General features: G+C 42.0%; 2 protein-coding genes across 2 annotated transcripts; one reads left to right on the forward strand and one right to left on the reverse strand.

The window, feature by feature from the left end:
- The first annotated feature begins 14,136 nt into the window (after nt 1-14,136).
- LOC146724652 (uncharacterized) lies at nt 14,137-15,733 on the forward strand. Its single transcript, XM_085479518.1, has 2 exons — nt 14,137-15,322; nt 15,696-15,733. The coding sequence occupies exon 1, from the start codon at nt 14,166-14,168 to the stop codon at nt 15,318-15,320; it is 1,155 nt and encodes a 384-aa protein (XP_085335644.1). The 5' UTR covers nt 14,137-14,165; the 3' UTR covers nt 15,321-15,322; nt 15,696-15,733.
- Nucleotides 15,734-17,420: 1,687 nt separating this feature from the next.
- LOC114937579 (uncharacterized) lies at nt 17,421-22,592 on the reverse strand. Its single transcript, XM_085479523.1, has 2 exons — nt 21,818-22,592; nt 17,421-17,593 (listed from the first exon to the last, which is right to left on the reverse strand). The coding sequence occupies exons 1-2, from the start codon at nt 22,590-22,592 to the stop codon at nt 17,421-17,423; spliced, it is 948 nt and encodes a 315-aa protein (XP_085335649.1).
- Between the last annotated feature and the right edge of the window lie 1,305 nt (nt 22,593-23,897).

Genomic DNA, 23,897 nt, shown 5'->3' on the forward strand with positions numbered 1-23,897 from the left:
TCATTGCTTTTGCAAGAGGGTGTAATTCTTGTTCCTCGATTAAATTTTTTAAAATTACTTTCTTACTTTTTTTATTTGTTCGCTTTCTACATTTTTGCCGAATTTTCAAGCGAAACTCTAAGCATTTTATAATCCGACGCAAACGCATATTTTCACGATTTAAAGAATTAATTAAAATTTCTGAATGAGTCTTTCTTTTTCAGTTTTTTCTTTATTTGCTGTATTTCTCTCATCATGCACAGGAACATTTTCGTATGTTGTAGGCTCTATATGTATCCAATCCATTACATCTTCTTCTGACGTATAAGTATCAAAATTTAATCTCGGGGGGAGATAAGTTTGTAATGGAGGCTGTTCAAATAATTGATTTACAATTTCCACATTTTCGCTTTCCAATGACGTTCCTGCTGTTGCATTATCGTTTATATTTATAAGTTCTTTCCTTTCTGCTTCCATCTCATTTATTCTCTCAGCCGGTTCTATTATTATTTCTGATTCTTGTCTTAAATCGAATCAAATGGGCACTGTGTCACGTTTTAATTTTTTCTTATCTTCTCCTTTAAAACTATCTTCACTAAAGTGATCCGCACATAAACCGGCACGACAAACAGAATTAACAGACCATCTTTCCAAATTAATATTTTCTGAAACAAAATTATTTTATGACACGTAACATTTAATGCACAATTTCATAAGATATTTTAATTGTGAATTTTCTGCAGAACAGAATTCGACACTCCAACAAATTTTTATATCAAATAATTTTTTTATCTAATATATACTTTGATCGTTATATTTATTAATTAAAAATATTTTAATAATTATTGAAGTAAAAAAAGCATATTGTAAAAATTAATTAAAGTAGAAAATAATAATTTATTAACCTTTTAACACCTAAGTGAACAAATATGTACATGCACTTTTGAGTGCTGAAGAAAAATTTGCAATTGATAACAAAGCTTGTAATTCATTAAGGCTCCTGAGTAGTCATCGCGTACATATTGAATTGTGACGTCAAAGGCGAGGAAAATCACGCAAAAACGGCTAAAAATTCTTGCGTGCCATTTTTAACTAAAACGATATTTTGATGAAATAACACGATACAGCACTTTAACACACTTGTAAAATTGTTCGAAAACTCTGCTTTTTCCTTGACCGTTAATAAACAACCGTCAAATGAGTGTCAAAATATGCATAAAATGAGGCATCTTTGACACTCATTTGACGGTTGTTTATTAACGGTCAAGGAAAAAGCAGAGTTTTCGGACAATTTTACAAGTGTGGTAAAGTGCTGTATCGTGTTATTTCATCAAAATATCTTTTTAGTTAAAAATGGCACGCAAGAATTTTGTTGTGCCTCCGGGAAGGCACGGAAAATTTTGGGGTCTCAGTCGACTGAAGGATGAGGATCCTAAGATCGGCGGGCGTCTCCACTTTAACTAATTCACTTGTTTACCTGAATAAATCTTTTATTTCATTTATTTCTCAAGTTGGTTTAATTATGTCTAATCCCACCTGGGTGGTTAGTTAAGTATGCTCGCACTCGATAGTTAGATTACAGGTGATAGTTTATATTCTGCGGCTTGTCTTCGACTCTTAGTTAGGTTCTAATTAGCGACTTGACTTTTTGGATTTTCGTTAGCGACTGCCTTCGTCGCCTCGCTTTCCGTTCGCGGTGGTCTCCTGCCCTTTTCTACATCTTTCGGGGGAAGATGTAGAGAAGCTCTTTCATTGGCTAATTTTTATTCACACGCTTTTTATCTAGGTGCAAGCGAAGCAGGTTGATTCTTCGCTTGCGGTCCGCGGGTTTCGGCGTAACGCTTATGTTTCATCGCGTTTGCGTCTTTTCGCGATAAGCGCTTCGCGAGAGCGTGAGAACGTTTCTCAAATGATTATATAATAGCTGACTTACTAATTTATTATTAAAACTATGTTAATATAATATAATATAATATAGTTATAGTCATTCGGACTATAACATTCCTCCCCCGTTGAAAAAGAAAAACGGAGGTACGAAGTTTTTCGTTCTTAATTTCTTAACTTACATATAATAGTGGTTTCCCGTTACAGTATAGTATTACAATCGTTTCTTAAATTCTAGTACTTTGACTTCTTCTTAGGATTGATCTCGGTATTTCGAAGTCAATATTTGTTGTAGTTTTCGGTTGTTTTTTGTTTTTATTTTTTCTTTTTATTATTATTATCCATGTTAAAATGAATATTGTAGCTACTGTCATTACTGTTCCGGTAAATGTCATTGGGTAGACAAATTGCTTCCGTGCATAAAAATTTTGTTCGTTGTTTTGTAAGTCGTTGTCTATAGTTTCTATTTTGTCTCTGAGTTTTGTCAATTCCAAACGATGTTGTGAGATGTTTTCTAATGTGTCCTGATCATGTCCTATTTTTCTGTCTCGTGGAATTGTTATATTTATATTTGGTAGGAAAGTTTCTAAGGTATTTCCGTACAGTTTTCCTGCCGTTTGTAATGTTGTGTCTGTTGTTGTCAGTTTACAATTTTCGTTTAATGTAATCTCGCCTGTGTTTTTGATTACTTTACTTTCTGATCGTCCGTCGCATCGTATGGTTATTGTTTGTTCAGCGGAGGTCGAGTATAGCCAAGTGTCTTCTTGGTGTAAGGTTATCCATATCGTGCGGGACGAGGTATATTGTCTAACATTACATTTGTCCTGATAACGTTGTTGCAGTGTATACATTTGAATTTCGCACGGTGCGTCTACATCTATGCGATATATGGGTGTATTTTGTTTGCAAACATATTGTGTATTTATTTTACTACATTGTTCTAACTTCTTTTCTGTTATTATGGCGTATGTTAATTTTTCCTTATCTACTACAATAATTGGGTTGTTTATTTTAATATAATTGTATACATTCTTTATGTATGGCGTAGGAAATTCTATCGCTTTTATAATGTCGTATGTCGGCTGTACAATTAAAGGAAAACGCAAAATTGTATATATTGTATCTGATTCGTGGTACGCTGTTATCGCAATGTTTTCTTCTATCGATAACCAGTCGTCTGTACGAATTTTAAAGGGGAAATACAATCCTTCGGGAAGTTGTGCTGCTGCATCTTTTAAATTATTTATAATCTCGTCTATTGGTATTAATCTGGGATGCATTTTGCTCTTTCGTATATATGTTAAGTATTCTAATACGTTTTCTGTATCTTTTATTAGTTCGTTTATAATTGCTTCTATCGCTCTGAAATGTTCGTTTATTTTTTCGAAGATAAGAGTTTCGGCCATAGTTTGTTTTAGCAGTTTCTCATTATGGTCGATTATGTTTTCTAATCTATCTAAATGTGCTACTGTAGCGTTTATTATTTTTAGTTGGTTTCGAATCGCGTGTTCGGATACCCGTTGCTTATTTGCTATTAATTCTAGCTGTTCGTTTATTTGTTTTTCGTCGTCTGCGTCCATGATTCCAAATCGTGTTTTTGTTATCGATCCTATACCGTCTATTAGTCCTCGACGTTTGTTTGTCGGTCCTTTGTATAGGGTATCAATTTGATTTTTTATCTCAGAAATAAATATTTTTATCGGCTCTCAATATAAATAATATAAGTATGCTGTCTTCTAAGCTAGGAAATAGAACCAAGGAAACGAAACGAAAAATTAATTAAACGGAACTGTATCTCAATTTGAGATCCCAAAGTTCCACATATAAATTAATTTCGAAACTTACATATGGAGAAATAAGCGAGAAAAATATAGGTCCGAAAAGTCGCTGAAGCGGGAATCGAACCCGCGTCTTTCACTTTCCGGGCGACTGCTCTTACCAACTAAGCTATTCAGACCCTTTCGATCCTATATTTTTCATTTGCCTTTTTAGTAGATGTTAGTAAATACCGCCGTGATTAGCCCAAGGCGTGAATAAACTCAGAAATAAATATTTTTATCGGCTCTCAATATAAATAATATAAGTATGCTGTCTTCTAAGCTGGGCAATAGAGCCAAGGAAACGAAACGAAAAATTAATTAAACGGAACTGTATCTCAATTTGAGATCCCAAAGTTCCACATATAAATTAATTTCGAAACTTACATATGGAGAAATAAGCGAGAAAAATATAGGTCCGAAAAGTCGCTGAAGCGGGAATCGAACCCGCGTCTTTCACTTTCCGGGCGACTGCTCTTACCAACTAAGCTATTCAGACCCTTTCGATCCTATATTTTTCATTTGCCTTTTTAGTAGATGTTAGTAAATACCGCCGTGATTAGCCCAAGGCGTGAATAAACTCAGAAATAAATATTTTTATCGGCTCTCAATATAAATAATATAAGTATGCTGTCTTCTAAGCTGGGCAATAGAGCCAAGGAAACGAAACGAAAAATTAATTAAACGGAACTGTATCTCAATTTGAGATCCCAAAGTTCCACATATAAATTAATTTCGAAACTTACATATGGAGAAATAAGCGAGAAAAATATAGGTCCGAAAAGTCGCTGACGCAGGAATCGAACCCGCGTCTTTCACTTTCCGGGCGACTGCTCTTACCAATTATTTATATTGAGAGCCGATAAAAATATTTATTTCTGAGTTTATTCACGCCTTGGGCTACTCACGGCGGTATTTACTAACATCTACTAAAAAGACAAATGAAAAATATAGGATCGAAAGGGTCTGAATAGCTTAGTTGGTAAGAGCAGTCGCCCGGAAAGTGAAAGACGCGGGTTCGATTCCCGCTTCAGCGACTTTTCGGACCTATATTTTTCTCGCTTATTTCTCCATATGTAAGTTTCGAAATTAATTTATATGTGGAACTTTGGGATCTCAAATTGAGATACAGTTCCGTTTAATTAATTTTTCGTTTCGTTTCCTTGGCTCTATTGCCCAGCTTAGAAGACAGCATACTTATATTATTTATATTGAGAGCCGATAAAAATATTTATTTCTGAGTTTATTCACGCCTTGGGCTAATCACGGCGGTATTTACTAACATCTACTAAAAAGGCAAATGAAAAATATAGGATCGAAAGGGTCTGAATAGCTTAGTTGGTAAGAGCAGTCGCCCGGAAAGTGAAAGACGCGGGTTCGATTCCCGCTTCAGCGACTTTTCGGACCTATATTTTTCTCGCTTATTTCTCCATATGTAAGTTTCGAAATTAATTTATATGTGGAACTTTGGGATCTCAAATTGAGATACAGTTCCGTTTAATTAATTTTTCGTTTCGTTTCCTTGGCTCTATTGCCCAGCTTAGAAGACAGCATACTTATATTATTGATTTTTTATGTTGTTTAGGTATTTTAATTTCTGTTTTATAATACGAACCGAATTTACGCATGAACTTTCTGTTTCATCGCACATCATTTCTGTCTGTTTCATGTAATTGACAATTTGTTCATGTCTAAATTTTAAAGGTGCAAGGTTTAATTTTATCACTAGTTTCCATGTTTTCTTGGAAAAGTGTAGTTGTCCGATTTGCTCGAAATATATCCCTGGACTGTGCTCGAACTCTGTTATCTTATACAGTTTATTCTTCTCACTTTCCTTTCCGAGTATTGCAGCGTTGCAGGCTAAGAGTGAGAGTGCCCTGTAATGATATACATATAATTCTTCTTACTACTTTGTTCTTGATCTTGAATATGCTTTTGTTTGCAATTTTTTATCAAGCAAGAGGGGCGTTCGGTCTATATGTCTCCTGTCGTCCCTTTAGTCTTATGACGACCTTTGATTTATTACTATCGTTGCGTCTTCAAAAAAAAATGGTTGGTTCCGACATGTGGTTCGATTGTTCGCGATGTCATGTGGAGTTTGTGCCCTGGTGGGAACCGCTATGCTTCTCGTGTTTGAGATTTCTTCGATGTGTGGGCCCAGTTGTGGGGGCCCGCATTGCCGACCGGCCGTTTCGAACGGGCTTTGGGGGCTGTCGCAAGATATGCGGCTAGCTCTTTTCCATTTTCTTTACACGTAAGTGTAAATGTGAGGTCTGGTGTGCGCGTTGTGCGCGAAGTTGCTTTGGTGCCTCCCGAGGTGGGATTTATGATTCCGGCCATGCAGACTTTGAGAGCTTTGCAAGAGGGGCGGCCTCTTCCTTATGGGCGTTTATGTCGCGAGGACGAAGCAGACAATTAGGTAAGTCCTAATTTTCAATAAATAATTTTAATCTATTTGTGTGTATGCGTATCGCTCTTCTTCCTTTTTTTACTGTGTAATTTACGCTTGAACTTTTTTCTATTATTGTATACAGTCCTGCCCATAATGCGTCTAATTTCTTGGATCGTCCGCGTCGGAGTGTCTCGTCGTATACGAGTACTTTGTCGCCTATTTTAAATTCGGTTTCTTTCGCGGATTTATCAAAGTATTCTTTCGATTTTATTTTTTCCTCTTTAATATTTTCTTTCGCAAGTTGATTTGAGGCACGTATTCTTTCCCTTAGTTCCTGTAGATAGTCATCGTAATTATACGTCAGTTTAGGCGGTTTTGTTAGTGCCGTCGGTAGTTCGACTTGTCGTCCATATATTAGTTCAAAGGGGGTATATCCCGTAGCTGAATGAGGAGTGGTATTATATGTAAACATTGCGTATGGCACCCATTCATCCCAGTCGGTTTGGTCAGCATTTATATATTGTCGCAAATATTCGGCTAATGTGCGGTGCGATCTTTCTAATGCTCCATTACTCTCGGGGTGATACGCGGTTGTTTGTATCTTTTTTATTCTTAATAATTTGCATATATTTTTAAATACTTCGCTCATAAAATTTGTGCCTTGGTCTGTTAAAATTTTTTCGGGAATGCCGTGTTCGAAAATTATTTTCGTAACGAACTCTTTCGCGACGGTATTTGCTTCCTGATTTGCGATCGGTATCGCTTTACTGAGTTTCGTCAGGCTATCCTAAAATGTTAGTAAATATTTGTTTTCGTTAGTGGTAACTGTTAACGGTCCGACGATATCTAATGCACATTTTTCAAATGGTTTATTCGGAGTATCTGTGATTACGAGGGGTGCTTTTATTCGGCGCGATAATTTATTTTTTTGGCAGGATTTGCATTTTGCGATATATTGTTCGACATCTTTTGTCAATCCTGGCCAGTTATAGTTTAATCGAATTCTTTTGATTGTTCGTTCGATTCCTTGATGCCCTCCTGTGGGTGCATCGTGATATTCATAGAGTATTTGTTTCTTTTCCTCTTCAGAATATTTCCTTGTATTATCTGCGAATTCTTCCTCTTCTTTTTCTTCTTCGTCTTCTTCTAACGTGAAGATTCTATTTTTTGTCTCCTCGTTGATATCTCGGGTTACTTGTCGGCTTAGCGCGTCGGCATTCGCGTTTGCTCGTCCGGCCTTGTGTATGATTTCATAATCATATTCCTCGAGTTTCAGTCTCCAACGGATTAATCTAGACCCGGGGTCAGTTACATTGAATAGCCATATCAAGGGTTTATGATCGGTAATTATTTTAAACTTTGTGCCATAAATGTATGGTCGAAAATGTTTAACAGCCCATACAATTGCCAATAGTTCCTTCTCCGTAGTATTATAATTTTGTTCCGCGCGAGATAATACTCGGCTGGCGTATGCGATAGGTCTATCCTTGCCTACCGTTCCTTGTGATAGTACGGCTCCGATTGCATAGTCCGAGGCATCGGTAGTCACGTTGAATTTTTCATTGAAATCCGGATACTTTAGCACTGGCGCTGTCGTTAATTTTTCCTTCAATTTTTCAAACACGATTTGTTGTTCGTTTTTCCATTCGAACGTTTCCGTTTTCTTCGTTAATTTTGTTAACGGTTTTGCGATTCGCGAAAAATTTTCTATAAATTTCCGGTAATAACCCGCTAGTCCGATAAACGATTGTACGTCTTTTACTTTCCGTGGTGTCGGAAAATTTTTTACCGCCTCTAATTTCGACGGATCTGGCAGTATACCGTTTTCGGAAATAATATGTCCAAGGTATATTACCTCTTTTCGTAAAAATTCGCATTTGTCAGGCTGTAGTTTGAGACTATGTTTCCGTAGGCGTTGTAATACTTCCGCGAGTCTTCTGTTGTGATCCTCTAAACTGGATCCGTATATAACGATGTCGTCGAGATGAACGAGACATCGGAGTCCTTGTATCCCGGTTAGCACTGAGTTCATAAGTCGTTGGAAAATCGCAGGCGCGTTTTTAAGTCCAAACGGCATTCTATTAAACTCGTAGTGTCCGTAGGGAGTCGAGAAGGCCGTTTTATTTTTGTCGCGCTCGGCCATCGGTATCTGGTGATATCCAGATGCAAGGTCGAGCGTCGTAAAATACTTCGCGTTTCCCAGCTGATCCAAAATATCGGTAATATTCGGCAGTGGGAATGAGTCGCCTATAGTCAATTCATTTAACTTCCGGAAATCGACTACTACTCTTAATCGCGGTTTGCCTGTTGCGTCAGTCTTTTTTGGTACTACTAATAACGGTGCATTCCACTGGCTAATGCTTGTACTAATAATTCCGTTTTTTAGCATTTCCTGTACTTGTTTGTTTACTTCTGATTTGTGTTTTTCGGGAAGGCGATACGGTCTCACATTGACGGGTGAGGTATCGGCGCGCGTGCTTATCTCGTGTTTTAACGTTGCTGTGCATGACAGTGGTTCTCCGCTTAAATAAAACACGTCGCTATATTCTTCGCATATTTTCTGTATCGCTTTCCTTTCTTCCTCGTTTAAATGCTTTGTGTGTAACAATTGTCAAATTCGTTCGTCACGCGTTAATTGATTCGGAGTCTCGTCTATATGTATCGTGTACAATTCGTGCGCGTTATCTTCGCAAGCGTCTTCTACGGTTACGAGGGGTGTGTGTATCTCGACCGGCTCATCAGTTGTATTAATTACACTGATGGGACATTGGTAATTCTTCGGTTCTACCAAACATCGTCCGATATAGATTCCTGGGGCGGTTTCTTTGGCTCGAATGATCCCTGTCTTATTATCATTTGTTATCGCGTGTATAATTGTTTCACTACGCGGCTTTAAGATAATTTTGTTGTACGGTTGCAATTTTAGGACGGCGTTTCCGATTTGTAATTCGCGTTTTTTGTAATCGCACGTGACTTGCTGCTTCTGGAGGAAGTCGATTCCTATGATCCCGTTATATTCCATTGGGAAATCATCTTTCACGACGTAAATCGCGTGTTTTATCTTGTTTCCGTTTAGCTCAATTGTCGCGTATATTTTTCCGATCGTTTTTGCTTTATGACCGGTTATTCCAACGAGGGTTATTTTATTATTGTAAATTTCGGTCTCGCCCTTCAAGTGTTTCACTTTTATCAATGAAATCGTAGCTCCCGAATCGTAAAGCATATTTACTCTTCCGCGTTTTGCTTCTCGCATAGGCAGAGTAATTATATTTAAACTCGCTCTTTCTCTCGGCGTTCGGCGCACGTGTGTCACCTGATATTCGAGCGCGCGAGTCTTCTTAATCTTATTTCCGCGCTCTCCGTCTTCATCGCTGCTACGTTCGGACTCGGAATTTCTCTCCTGCCGGATTCTTTGATTATCTATTTTATTAATACTTCGCGGTTTTTTTCGATCCTCTGGCTTGTTCCGTGGGGGCGTATTATTTTTTGGTCGTCCGTTTAATTCCCAACATTCTTCGCGGTTATGTCCACGCTTTTTGCAATGATTGCAAAATTTTTCGATGGCGGATACGCGCGAGGATTTTTCCGGTTTCGGTAGAACGTTGACTTTGCTACGACAGTCTCGTCCGTAATGTCCGGGTTTTCCGCATCTATAACATTGTCCCGTCGTTCGCTGTCCTGACCGCGTTGATTCAGGCTTATTTAGCGAGGAATTTGTTGCCCGTGACGTGCTAGGTCCGATAAATCTCTCTTCCGCGCTCGCGCCGGCTATCGCTTCTTGAAGCGTCGTATATCGTTGTGAGCGTACAAGTACCTTTAAGTCGCTTCGTAGCCCTAATTGAAAATTTAATAATGCTTGGGTTTGGATCGTTTGTAAGATAGTGCGTTTCTCTGAGCTCGTTTGGTTTTCTCCCTCTATCATTGAATCGTATAAATTCATAGCGAGCTGGTCGACGCGTTGCCCGAAATTTTGTGCTGTCTCATTATTTTTCTGCTTTAGCGAATTAAATTCTAATTGCAAGTGGGCAGTACTTTGCTTGCATTGGTATGCGGTCTCTAGTTGTTGCTTTAATTCTTCAAACGTTTGTATGTCTCGCGTTTCGAAGACTTGCATGGCTTTACCTTTTAATTTAGTAAATAGTATGCCCTGTATCAGAGACTCTTCGTTACCGGGATGTATGTTTTGCATTGTATATGTGCATGCGTTTAGAAATTCCTGAAGGCGGTGTCGCGATGTACCGTCGAATTCGGGTATCATCATTCGCGCTTCTTTTAGAGACATATATTGTCGTGCAGTACTCCGTCGATTTCGTACGTCGCGCTCAGTCCGTCCGTAAGTCATACGAGGCTCGTAATCGGACTCCCGCTGTTCGTCTGTGTGTGTGTATGCCTGTGCGGCTTCTATCCTATTCATACGTGTGTTTAGTGTATGTAGCTCTGCATGTATAGCTTGTATTATATTAAGCATTTGTGAAGTTTCTCCGGGCGCTACGACGGAGGGTTGTTGTGACGTGACGTCTAAATTCTGTCCCATTTGTGCAAGGGTTTGTCGGAGTATGCTTATTTCGGCATCTATCGCGGTTGGCGGAATAGTTGCGTTCGCGTTTGTATTTTCTGCCATATTTATTTCGCTATAAATTTCTTCGGGATCGAATATTTCGCTGTCGTATGACGTTAATGAAAATTCTCTTCGCGAAGATACTCTACTCGGAGTTCGGCTGATATACGGTCGCAATCGACGCGGTTCGTTTTGAGTTACTTGAACGGAGTCGCTTGGATTTTTTGCGAATATACTCGCGTCAAAACTAGTAAACGGAAATTCTCGTTCGTTTATTACGTTCGGAGGTAACTCGGTATTATTTTCGTTTGTCAAGTCGCTGTCTAAATTTCTACGAACGCTTTCGAGATTTTGCGCAGTTAAAGGCAATACTCGCGTCGTTAACCGTACAGGTGTACTATGCAACCACGATTGGTTTTTAATCGCTTGTCGGGGTGTTTCGTCACCTTCCGACATTCACGCTATCGAATAAATTCGGACTTACAGTATTACGGCTCGCATCGTTACGCTCTATACGGGTCGGCTGCTGCTGCTGCAACTCGATCGCTCGTGGGCTGATAACGGCGGCTCCGTGTTGGTGATAGATACGGCGGGTCGTCGCTCGTGTTGATGCGCTGCCCGTGAGGTTGTCGTAGGTCGGCGTTGTCCTTGGACGTCGGCGATCCTTTTCGATTCTCTGCTGCTTATCACTCGTTGCACTGTTTATGTTGTCCGCTCTCTCGTTCTCTCCTAGTCGTGGCTTCTGCTTATTTCCGTCAGAGTTACTGACGTGCCCGTCTAACACTTGTTATAATTGTATGTGTTTTTACAGGTCTTCGCCGCTGTGAAGATTTTAGAGACGACGTCGGCCCTGCGGCTGAGATCCCACCGCTGCCACCAAATTGTTGTGCCTCCGGGAAGGCACGGAAAATTTTGGGGTCTCAGTCGACTGAAGGATGAGGATCCTAAGATCGGCGGGCGTCTCCACTTTAACTAATTCACTTGTTTACCTGAATAAATCTTTTATTTCATTTATTTCTCAAGTTGGTTTAATTATGTCTAATCCCACCTGGGTGGTTAGTTAAGTATGCTCGCACTCGATAGTTAGATTACAGGTGATAGTTTATATTCTGCGGCTTGTCTTCGACTCTTAGTTAGGTTCTAATTAGCGACTTGACTTTTTGGATTTTTGTTAGCGACTGCCTTCGTCGCCTCGCTTTCCGTTCGCGGTGGTCTCCTGCCCTTTTCTACATCTTTCGGGGGAAGATGTAGAGAAGCTCTTTCATTGGCTAATTTTTATTCACACGCTTTTTATCTAGGTGCAAGCGAAGCAGGTTGATTCTTCGCTTGCGGTCCGCTGGTTTCGGCGTAACGCTTATGTTTCATCGCGTTTGCGTCTTTTCGCGATAAGCGCTTCGCGAGAGCGTGAGAACGTTTCTCAAATGATTATATAATAGCTGACTTACTAATTTATTATTAAAACTATGTTAATATAATATAATATAATATAGTTATAGTCATTCGGACTATAACAATTTTTAGCCGTTTTTCCTCGCCTCTGACGTCATAATTCAATATGGCCGCGGTGACTACTCAGGAGCCTTAAGCTTTTTTGTTTATCCCTCTCAAAGTAAACAAAAAAGCTTGGTAAATTAAAACTAAAAACTGCATGGACATACATATTTCTAACTGGGCTTTACAGGATTAATGATTGTATTGATAATATTAATTTATAAAACTATGAATAATATTTGATATAAATTATGTAAAATTAAAATACAAACAATTATACATAAATAAATAATATTTACAATAATTATAATAAAGGTATATTTAAAAAAATTTTTAATAAAAAAATGATAAAAAATGTTTTACAACATTAAAAATATTTTAAAATATATTTACATGTTAATAATATTTGTAATAAAAATATTGTGTGTACATGTATATATATATATATATATATAATCTTTGTTCGCGAACGCGCTGCGTGAGAGAGGATCGCGCAACACAAAGGATGAGTCACTTTTGTATCAAAGAGTTTAATTTTCAACACACACTTAATTACAAAATACACTTGAACAAGACTTATTACAACAGTTAATTATTTCAGAGAAAACGTAATCGAGATCAAAGTACAGAATAAGCGGCGGTCGTCAACGAGATTTTTGCGGTTCAATTAATATGCGGTTTTGCGTTATGCGGTTCACGGCGGAAGGCGATAAGGCTGGTACGCCGGGTGTGAGCTCCTCTTTTATAAATTTTAGGACGGGGTCCACCTTCGCGTAAAGCGCCAATAAATTCAAGTATTTCGAATATTGCGCAGGGTGAGCTGGGCGCATTGCGCGTAATTGGCCGCTGTCAAAATTGACGACACGAAGGCTGAAAGAAAGCATGCGCGAGCTGGCAATCACGATAATTATTGGTGATACGAGGCGCCCGTGATAAACCGCGCATGCTCATTGAAATATAATTATTTGGCGAAACGGTTGCAATACCGTTAATTGTTGATATTTTGAGAGGTTTTTCTTGTGACAGATTGATTTATGGGGTAACACCACTGTAAAATTTTCAAAAAATCGATTTTTTTTTGGGGGCTTAAAAATCCTTTGAACCCTGTAGAATACGAGGGGAAAACTTTTATACGTGAAACTAATTTTTTTCATCGAAATTCCGAGCTATGTACTGAACGAGTCGGGCGACTCCGAAACGGCTATCTGCTCCGGGTGGAAACCTGTCGAGAGAGTAGTACATAATACCTTGCTTATTGATTTCTAAGTTATGTGAGACACTACTAGATGTCTCTAGAGGTAGTTTTAGAAGCATTTTCATATAGAAACACGTGTTTACGCGTCTGTATTGCATTATTTCGTGTACGAAACAAATGATTTTCCCCCTTGTAATCAATAACCGTCGTTTATTGTTGTACGTGTGCGCTTCGAGTTGAGCAGTTTTTGTGTAATTTCGGAGTGTTAGCAAAATGAGTGATCAAAAAAAAATGTATTTGCGACAAAAAGGCACAAAAGAATTGCATTCAACGCGGCGTCGAAGCAACGTGTCGAAAAGACGACCGAAGAACAGATTCGAGATTGAAGGTGACGCGGAAGGCGTGAGTGCGTCTGCCAAGAAGTTGAAAACGAGTGAAGATTTTGACGTAAATTATGACTTCAGGTACAGAATTATAAATTTTTTGGCAGTTTTTGCTGTGATTTCACAACATGTGAAGTGTAAAAACTGTAATTCCGATATTACTTTTCGTGAAAGAGATCCTCGTGGCTTAGGCTTCAAAATAGTTATCGCTTGTTCTAATTGCCCGGAAGTTGTAATTCCTAGTTGTAAATATATACGAAACGCATACGAAATAAATCGTCGAATCGTTCTAGCTATGCGATTAATAGGAGTTGGACTAAATGGAATTATAAAGTTTTGTGCTTTCATGGAATTACCACGTCCAGTATTCCAATCTTTTTACGATAAATTAGTGAGTATGATTTCAATCGCAACATCAGCAGTAAAAGAATCCAGTTTGAAAAAAGCAGCACAAAAAGAGAAGAAAATGACTGAAGAACATGGACAATCTGCAGGAATAACGGTTTCCGGTGATGGTTCTTGGAGAAAACGCGGATTTTCTTCGCTTTTTGGGATCACGTCATTGATTGGTTGGTTTTCTGGGCAAATTGTCGATGTTGAGGTAAAATCTAAATATTGTAAAAGTTACGAACAGTGGAAGAAAAAATTGGACACTTGTGACTATGACGAATGGTATAAAACGCACGCCGATGTATGTAAAGCGAACCACGAAGGATCATCGGGAAAAATGGAAGTTGACGCAGTCATCGAGATGTTCCATCGCTCAAAAGATTTGCACGATCTCAAATATTCAAGCTACATCGGGGATGGTGATAGCAAAACATTTAAAGGTATTATCGACTCTGAACCGTATGAAGATTTAGTAGTACAGAAGAAAGAATGCATCTCGCACGTACAGAAAAGAATGGGAACGCGACTTCGTAATCTTAAAAAATTATCAAAAAACCTCGGAGGAAAAGGAAAATTAAGTGCCAAATTAATAGACGAGCTGATTATTTATTATGGTTTGGCCATTCGTCGGAACCCAACATCCTTAGATGACATGAAAAATGAAATTTGGGCGACTTTATTTCATAAGTTATCAACTGACGAAAATCCGCAACACGAAAAGTGCTCGAAATCTTGGTGCAATTGGAAGAAGGCGCAAGAAGCAGATACCTTGGACACTTTTCGTCACAAGTCACCGCTTTCCGAGGAAGTTTACGAAGCCATAAAACCTATTTATGAAGATTTGAGTCGGGACGAGTTACTAAACCGTTGCCTGGGCGGTTACACGCAAAATAGTAACGAAAGTTTTAATGCGACAGTGTGGAATTTGGCTCCTAAATCGTATTCAAGCGGCAAGACAGTCCTAAATATAGCAGCGGATATCGCTACATGCGTCTTTAATGATGGAATAACTAATATTTTACGTATTATGCAGCTTCTGGAAATGGAAATTGGCGTCGAAGCATATAATTTTTGCATCGAATCCGATGCAAAACGAATCAAGCACGCAGAGGCACAATTATCAGATGCGGCAAAAAAAGCGCGCTCTGGCATAACATCTGCGAGGAAAGAAATGGAGGACGAATATTCCAACTTAGAAGGGCAGCTTTACGGTGCTGGGATTGCAGACTAATGGTAAAAATTTTTTTTTAGTCGAATTTTAAATTTTTTCATGTTCATAATACAATTTCAAACTATAAACGCGTTTTTCTCGAAACACGTTTTTTCAACGCGGCAAGCAGTATAACTCTAACAATTTTTAATATTTTCACTTGAATTTTTTACTGTACATTCAAAACAACATTTCGAAGTACAATACGTATGGAATTTTTGATACGTTGCTCTAAACATTTTTTATTGCCAAATAATGTCACTTTTTTTTGTCGAAAAATGAACGACTTTATTCAAATGCTCGCCAATCACTCAAAAATCAATATTTCTAAAATCCCATACGTATTGTACTAGATATACCATTGAAGATCATGAGGAATTTTTTTATTTGTTCTAGGTTCAAATTTCCAACGGCTACACTGCTTGCCGCAGACCCCTTTATTTTAAAGGAGCATCGGGAATATGGCTGCCATTCCGCCATTTTGTAATATTATTTTATGAATAAATTTTTACAAGTACTTCAATATATGCTTATTAACTTCACGGAGTATTAATACTTTATTTCATTTCCTTTTATTAAAAAAAAATGTCGAAAAAGTGCAATTTTTTGGGCCGTTACAGTGGTGTTACCCCTTATGTCGCGATGTTTTTCCTTGAAAAACATATAAAAAACGATATAATTATTTGTCGTGAACATCGATCGATCTAGAATGTTCTAAAATATTCTATTCGAATATAACATTTCACCATGCGAATAATGTTCTATTATGCGTTTTGAATAATCTTTTTTTAATGTTACGAAAAGCCTTTTACATATATCTACCTTTCATTTTGTCATATAAAATGTAAAAAAAGATAAAAAAAAGGATTTAAAGTTCTCAAATAACATCAAGAAGACATATTATCTAAATGTTTATTATGTTTATTACAACAAGTTATTGGAAGTACCAGATGGGATTTACAAATTTTTCCGTACACGCGCGTAATTCATTTCGCGCAACCTGTAAATTTGGTTCGGGCAGTACAAAAGATTCCGGCCATTGACAATGTGCGCGACGGAAGGCAGGATCGGAAGGTCGGAAGCGAGAAGACGGCAAAGCACTACACTTGACACACACGTATCGTTTAATATAAAACTATATTTAAGACTAAAACAAAGAAAAATACAAGTATTGAAACCGCACGGAAATTTCTCGAAAATTGATTGACAAGAATAAACCAAAAGAAATAGCCGAGTCGGTAATTAATAACTAAATGTTCCGCAAGCAACGGTAATTAAAAGTGGTAAAATGAAAAAGACAAGCGATCTTTTTCGTACAGTAAAAACACACTCTTGACGCGACGAGCAATCGGAAAAGAGCGCCGCGATCACGAGAGAGGAGGTTTTTATAGGCCCGTGTTTCTAGAATAGTCGAGAACAATTCTCTTTATTCTATCGTTCGGCTGAGGTCGAAAGAGCGTTTAGTGTAATTATTTACTTTTAGAAAAATAGTCGTTTTGTTATTATCGGGACTAAAGTGTATCTCCTCTCGCGCGACCGCGGTGTTTACCATTATCGGTGATTTGACGTACGCGCTTCCTTTTCGCAGGCGCGGGGTATACGTATACCAGTGCGGCCGAGCGCTATTTGAAATAATGTTAATTTAAAATTATGCATGATGCATGTTGCATGGGAATGAAACGGCTGCATGAAATTTAACGCAATGATGTTTTAATGCTCTTAATCCTGCAGGTTTTTTAAACGTTCGAATCTCGAACATTCCGGTCGCCTTGCAGGAGTATACCTGTAATAATAAACGTAGCGTGGAAGTGGGGGCGCGAGCCTATTCACGCTCTCGCGAGTGACGGGCACGTGGAGCGCACGTGCTCTGACGGATTTCGTTCAAGGAATGCTGAATCGAACAGCTGTTTATTTTCGAGCGCAGCAGGATAGACGCATGTCGGTGAACGCATTGAGGAATACGCGACAATTTCGATTGTGATATTAACCGTGATTGAATAATGAAACGAATAGTTGAGTGATAAGAAGATTGCAGCGATGAAAAGAGTGGAGCAGTGAGTGGAATGTAGTTATGATTGATGTGAGGTAGTTTGGAACGGTGCAAATGAATTGTTGATGAATTTACTTATCGCTTGTGGTTTTAGATGTCGGTTCGTCCGCGTCGGGAAAAAAAACGAGTTTGGCAACGGGTCGCGTCAAGACAGTGGTGGCGGTGCGGACCTCGACGACGCGAACGTGTCCGTCGGCTCCGGAGTGCAATTTGGTGATGCGTGCTAGAGGCCACCTCGTTGGCGCGGTCATTTCGTGACGTATCAAACAGAGTCGACCGACGCGAGCTTCCCGGTTTATTTTGAACCATTTCGGCCGATGAGCCAGCGTGTGTAGGTATTCGCGGGACCATCGGGACCAGAAATGATCCTTCATCTGTTGTAGAAGCTGCCACCGGGAGAGGCGCGACGACGATTCTTCAGTCAGCGACGGTTCGGGGACGACGGAGAGCGCGGAGCCGATGAGGAAATGGCCGGGTGTCAGCGCACTGAAGTCCTCCGGGTCGTCGGTTAGCGGTTGCAGCGGCCGAGAGTTGAGGCAAGCCTCGACCTGGGAGAGGAGAGTGGCCATCTCCTTGTAGGTGAGTGTAGCATCTCCTATCACTCTGCGAAGATGGTGCTTCATCGATTTGACTGCCGCTTCCCAGATACCTCCGAAATTGGGCGCAGCCGGCGGATTGAACCGCCACTGAATTTGCTCCTGAGCAGCGAAGGAGGCGACGCGACGTCCTTCAGGGTTTGCGGCTGAGAATAAGTCTCGGAGTTGCGTGTCGGCGCCTATGAAGGTGGTCCCACAGTCGCTGTATAGCGTGCGACATACACCTCGCCGAGCTATGAACCGACGCAAGGATGCCAAGAAAGCGTCGGCCGAGTAGTCCGAGGCGACATCAAGATGGACGGCCCTGGAACCTAAACAGATGAAGACGACAATGAAGGCTTTAGAAGATTTGTGCCCGCGGCCTTTGGCACTTCGCAACCAGACGGGTCCGGCGTAGTTGACGCCAGTATGGAGGAACGGTCTTCCTGGCGTCACTCTGGGTGCAGGCAAGTCACCCATGAGAGGCTGTGCTGTAGCCGACCGCTATCGCAGGCATCTAACGCAGCGGTGAATATGGTTTTTGACGAGGGATCGTCCACGAGGAATCCAGAATTCTTGACAGATGGAACACAAGGTCAGCTGGGTGCCCCCATGCAACAATCGTCGGTGATGTGCTTCGATGACGAGGTGAGTAATTCGCGACGAACTCGGTAGGACGATTGGATGGGTAGCCTCAAAAGACATTTGAGAATGTCGTAGACGTCCTCCGACGCGAATAACGCCCGAATCGTCCACAAACGGGCTGAGTTTATTGAGTGGGCTTCGGTTGGGTAGTGATTTCAGTCCTCGCAACGATTTTAATTCATCCTTGAAATTTACAGCTTGGACGACCCGTATCCAGTGGATCAGCGCGTCATGAAGTTCTTCAGCGTCTACCCCGCCGTCGCGATTGAGAAGGATGGGCTGCCGTCGGCGTTGTCGTAACCACCGGAGACACCAGGCGGTGATGCGAAGTAGTCGCTGCAGGGAAGAGTACCGGAGCAGCAGCTCCGGTTTGTCTCCTTGCTTGTCCAAGACTGTAGCGTGCGAACGGGCTCGACGTTCGGGTAGCTCGACGTTGCTGGGATCATCTCCGAAGACAGTCCAAGGGCCGCTCTCCGTTTTCAGCCAAGAGGGACCCTGCCACCAAAGTGGATGCGCCTCAAGCTCTCCAGGGAAGATGCCTCGAGAGGCGCAGTCGGCCGGGTTTTCGCGTCCAGGGACATGATGCCAAAGGGCGTCGGGGAGCGACGTTTGAATTTCGCTGACCCGGTTGGCAACGAATGTGACCCAGGAAGAAGGATGTCCACGGATCCAGCCGAGAGCCACCATGGAGTCTGACCAGAGATGAAGAGGCGCCCTTTCAGCCTTGATGAGAGGCAGCGTTTGCTGAACGAGGCGGACCAGAAGAGTTGCGGCTAATAATTCGAGCCGAGGTAAGGAAATTTGTTTCAACGGAGCAATTTTCGTCTTGGCAGCAATCAGCGTAACTCCATACTCCCCGTTCTTCTCGGTTTTTAGGTACACCACAGCAGCGTAGGCACGGACTGAGGCGTCAGCGAATCCGTGAACTTCCAGGCGGCAGTCAGTCGATCCTCCGCCCAGCCATCGAGGAACGTGCAGTCTCTCCAGTTGGGGGAGCTCCGCTTGGAAGCGTAACCAGGCCTTCTCATGATCGTCCGGAAGAGGAGTGTCCCAGTCGATACCGAGTAACCACGTAGACTGGATTAGAGTCTTGGCGAGAACAGTCGTGGGAGACAGCCAACCGAGCGGATCAAATAGCTTCGCTGTCAACGATAAAACTGACCGCTTTGTGATCGTGGACAGCGTTGGTTGGCTGGTGGCAAAGGAGAAGAGGTCGTCGCAAGGTTGCCACCGTAATCCCAGAGTGGCATGACTTTCCCCAGGCAACCACCATCTTGCCTCTTGCTGGAGGCAGTCTTTGGTAGGTAATGTAGACAGTAACTGAGGGTGATTAGCTGACCATTTTTTCAGAGAGAAGCCTCCCGCCTTGCAGACCAGAACGAGCTGTCGAAGGATTTCCTTGGCTTCCTGGAGGGTAGAAGCTCCAGACAGGATGTCGTCCATGTAGACGTCGGAGCGGAGGACCGCGGCTCCCTCAGGATGACGATCGCCTTCGTCCACGGCGAGCTGGTGCAGCGTGCGGATGGCCAAATATGGAGCGCAGGCTAAGCCGTAAGTTACTGTAGTCAGCCAATATTCCTTGATCTCGAGCTCTGAATCCTTCCTCCATAATATCCTTTGCAGGCTCTGATCATCGGCATGTATCAGGATTTGCCGGTACATTTTCTCAATGTCGGTAGCAAAGACGTACCGGTGCCTTCTCCACCGTAGTAGGATGTCAGCTAGGGCAGGAAGCAGGTTGGGTCCCGTCATCAGAAATCGGTTGAGACAGTCGCCGTTGGCCAAGGAGCTCGAACCGTTGAAGACCACTCTCAACTTAGTAGAGGCACTGCTTTCGCGCAGGACCCCGTGGTGAGGAAGGTAGCAGGTTCGTTGTAGAGATCCAGTAGTCGACAGGGGAGCCGGCTTCATATGGTTGAGGTCCAAGTATTGCTTCATGAAATCCACGTACATGCTGCGGAAGGTACTTTCTCGTTCTAGTTTTTTGCTGACGTGTTGCAGGGCCCGACTGGCGGCGCGTCGAGTGGCTGAGAGGTCAGGCAGAGGCTCGATCGTCGGCAGTCTCACCACATATCGACCGTTGGCTGTACGAGTGTGATGTCGCAGGAAGTGATCCTCGCACTCCTGGTCAGCCTTAGAAAAGAGTTGTAAAGGCCGTTGAAGCTCCTCCTGCTCCCAGAAGCGACGCACCAGGATAGAGACGTCGTCTTCAATTCGGCATTGGTGAGTGTGAACGTGATGTCCGGTAGTCGTCTCCCCAACAACGCCTGACAGTATCCAGCCAAGCGTAGTTTGTTGAGCTATTGGTTCATGTCGATTTCCCTTTTTTAGGCCCTGACAGAGGATTGAACCGTAAACGTCCGCGCCAAGGAGGATGTCAACCGGATCAGCTGAGCGGTAATCAGGGTCCGCGAGTTCCAGACCTTGAAGATGAGACCAGTTTTGCCCGCCGCCGTTGTAGCCGCCGGCGTAGATGGTCAGCTTCGGCAGCACCAGAGCGTGGACGGTGATGGAAGGGCAGCCACTAAGAGACTGGAGGGTAAGTGCCACTTTACCCTTTGAGACGCCTGTCTTTTTCCCGCCGACTCCATACACTGAAACCGAAGCGGAGCTCCGTGCTAGCCTCAATCGTTGGGTGAGCCTTTCCGATACAATGGAGGATTCCGAGCCTTGGTCGACGAGGGCGCGAACTGACTGCCAGGAACCATAGCGATCGCATACGCGAACGCGCGCCGTGGCCAAAAGTACAGCTACAGGCGTCGGAAACGGTCTCTTGCTGACGTGCGACGTTTTGACAGTCTCCGATGAGCGGTAGGCATCATGGAGTGAGGTATGATGCCGGTCATTGCACGCGGAGCAGTTCTTCTTGGAGGCGCAATCCTTGATTTTGTGTCGGCCGAGACAGTTTCCACACAAGTCGTTATCTTTGACGTGCTGCTTGCGCTCTGAGGCCGTCATTTTCTTATAAGTGTCGCACAGCATCACGAAGTGGTCACCCTGGCAGGCTGAACAGCGTCCTCTGGTGTTTCCCTTGGGCTCTTTTGAGTCCTGCTTACGAGCATGGTGGGTACGAGTCGACTTCGACTGACTTTCGCCGGTTTTGTTGGGCGAGACGTCGATCTTCGTCGAGGGTAACGACTCCAGAGTGTGAAGACGTCGCTCAAGGAATCGCTCTAGCAGAGCGAATGGCGGAGGTTTGTTTGTCTCACTGATGGAGGTCTCTCACTCGCGGCGAGAGCGACTATCGAGAAGGTCAACGGCTAGGTGCACAAAGAGATCCTTAGTACTTCCTACCGGCCGGTCGATGCTCGTCAGCGAGCTGACCGTAGTCTTAATGCCATGGAATATCTTTCTAAGCTCAGCAGCGGATTCTCCCTTCATCCTTGGCAGGCTTAAAAAATTTGTTAAATAAGAGCGGGTTAGTAAGCGCTTATTTTCATAGTAGTCGCTTAGAGTTTGCCAGGCTCGTTCGTAATTAGCTTCGGTAGAACTGAGGTTTCTGATGAGAAGATCTGCTTTGCCCTTGACACAGCTCTTCAAGTAGTGCATTTTTTCTACAGGCTTCGTCGTCTTATCCTGACCGATGAGGGAGACGAAGAGGTCTCGGAAGGCCGGCCAATCCTCGTATCTTCCCGTAAAGGTCGGCAGCTGGATTCGACGTAGCGTGGTGCGAGGCGCCGATGTTGATGTCTCTGAAGTAGCAGAAGCAGCGGCGCGTTCCTTTTTCTGGAGAGTACGCCGCATCTCCAACATCAGGCCATTGTTCACTAGGTAAGACTCCTCGCCGAGTGAAGGTATGTCTTGTTTAGCATAGACGTCATGTTTTAGTTCGTCTACACGCTCAGCCAAGATATCATTCATCGCATCGAACTTCTCCCACAGTTTGTCGAGATTCAGAAGCCGGGCTTCCACCGCACCGAGTGTGATGTTGGCCTCGCCAAGCTTCCGAAGGTTATCGTATGCGCGCGAGATCTTGCCATATAGCGCGGTGGCGTTGGTAATTATAGTTGTCGTGTCTGCCATCTCTGACACTGTCTTACTTTCAGATGCACTGGTCACCTACACTGATAAACTCTACGCTTCCGTGGCACCGGATTCACAGGAGGTTCTGGAGGATCCGGCTCGAAGGACTAAAATAATGTGCGCGACGGAAGGCAGGATCGGAAGGTCGGAAGCGAGAAGACGGCAAAGCACTACACTTGACACACACGTATCGTTTAATATAAAACTATATTTAAGACTAAAACAAAGAAAAATACAAGTATTGAAACCGCACGGAAATTGCTCGAAAATTGATTGACAAGAATAAACCAAAAGAAATAGCCGAGTCGGTAATTAATAACTAAATGTTCCGCAAGCAACGGTAATTAAAAGTGGTAAAATGAAAAAGACAAGCGATCTTTTTCGTACAGTAAAAACACACTCTTGACGCGACGAGCAATCGAAAAAGAGCGCCGCGATCACGAGAGAGGAGGTTTTTATAGGCCCGTGTTTCTAGAATAGTCGAGAACAATTCTCTTTATTCTATCGTTTGGCTGAGGTCGAAAGAGCGTTTAGTGTAATTATTTACTTTTAGAAAAATAGTCGTTTTGTTATTATCGGGACTAAAGTGTATCTCCTCTCGCGCGACCGCGGTGTTTACCATTATCGGTGATTTGACGTACGCGCTTCCTTTTCGCAGGCGCGGGGTATACGTATACCAGTGCGGCCAAGCGCTATTTGAAATAATGTTAATTTAAAATTATGCATGATGCATGTTGCATGGGAATGAAACGGCTGCATGAAATTTAACGCAATGATGTTTTAATGCTCTTAATCCTGCAGGTTTTTTAAACGTTCGAATCTCGAACAGACAACGTGACGCGTTTGACAAGACATGTCATGGCTTGAAAAGAGAAATTATATATATATTTTTGGTACATTCTCTAATTTGATTATGAGAGACGTGAGAAGGAAAAGACCAGACGTTGTGCGGCGAGATTACTTATTTTTGCAAGAACTTACTTATCCTCGCCCCCTGCGATATTCCCTAAATCTCTCGCCATGAAATAGTCGCGCAATCGCTGCTGAAAAGACAGATCGGCGTCATTTAAATTAATGACCCGAAACACACTGCAAAGAAAAGTAAAGCTTTTTTCCATTCCTATCGCATTAAACAACTTGAATGGCCACCGCAGTATCTAGATTTCAATCCTATTGAAAATCTGTGGGCAATTGTGGATAATAGGATCAACAAGAGCTGAATAACTAATAAGACTTCCTATTTTGAAGCAATACAATTAGCATGGAAAAATTTGGACCCACAATATTTGAAAAATTTAATTAAAA

The sequence above is a fragment of the Nylanderia fulva genome, unplaced genomic scaffold, assembly GCF_048542155.1.
Source record: "Nylanderia fulva isolate GAGA-0341 unplaced genomic scaffold, ASM4854215v1 Scaffold121, whole genome shotgun sequence".
NCBI classification, from domain to species: domain Eukaryota; kingdom Metazoa; phylum Arthropoda; class Insecta; order Hymenoptera; family Formicidae; genus Nylanderia; species Nylanderia fulva.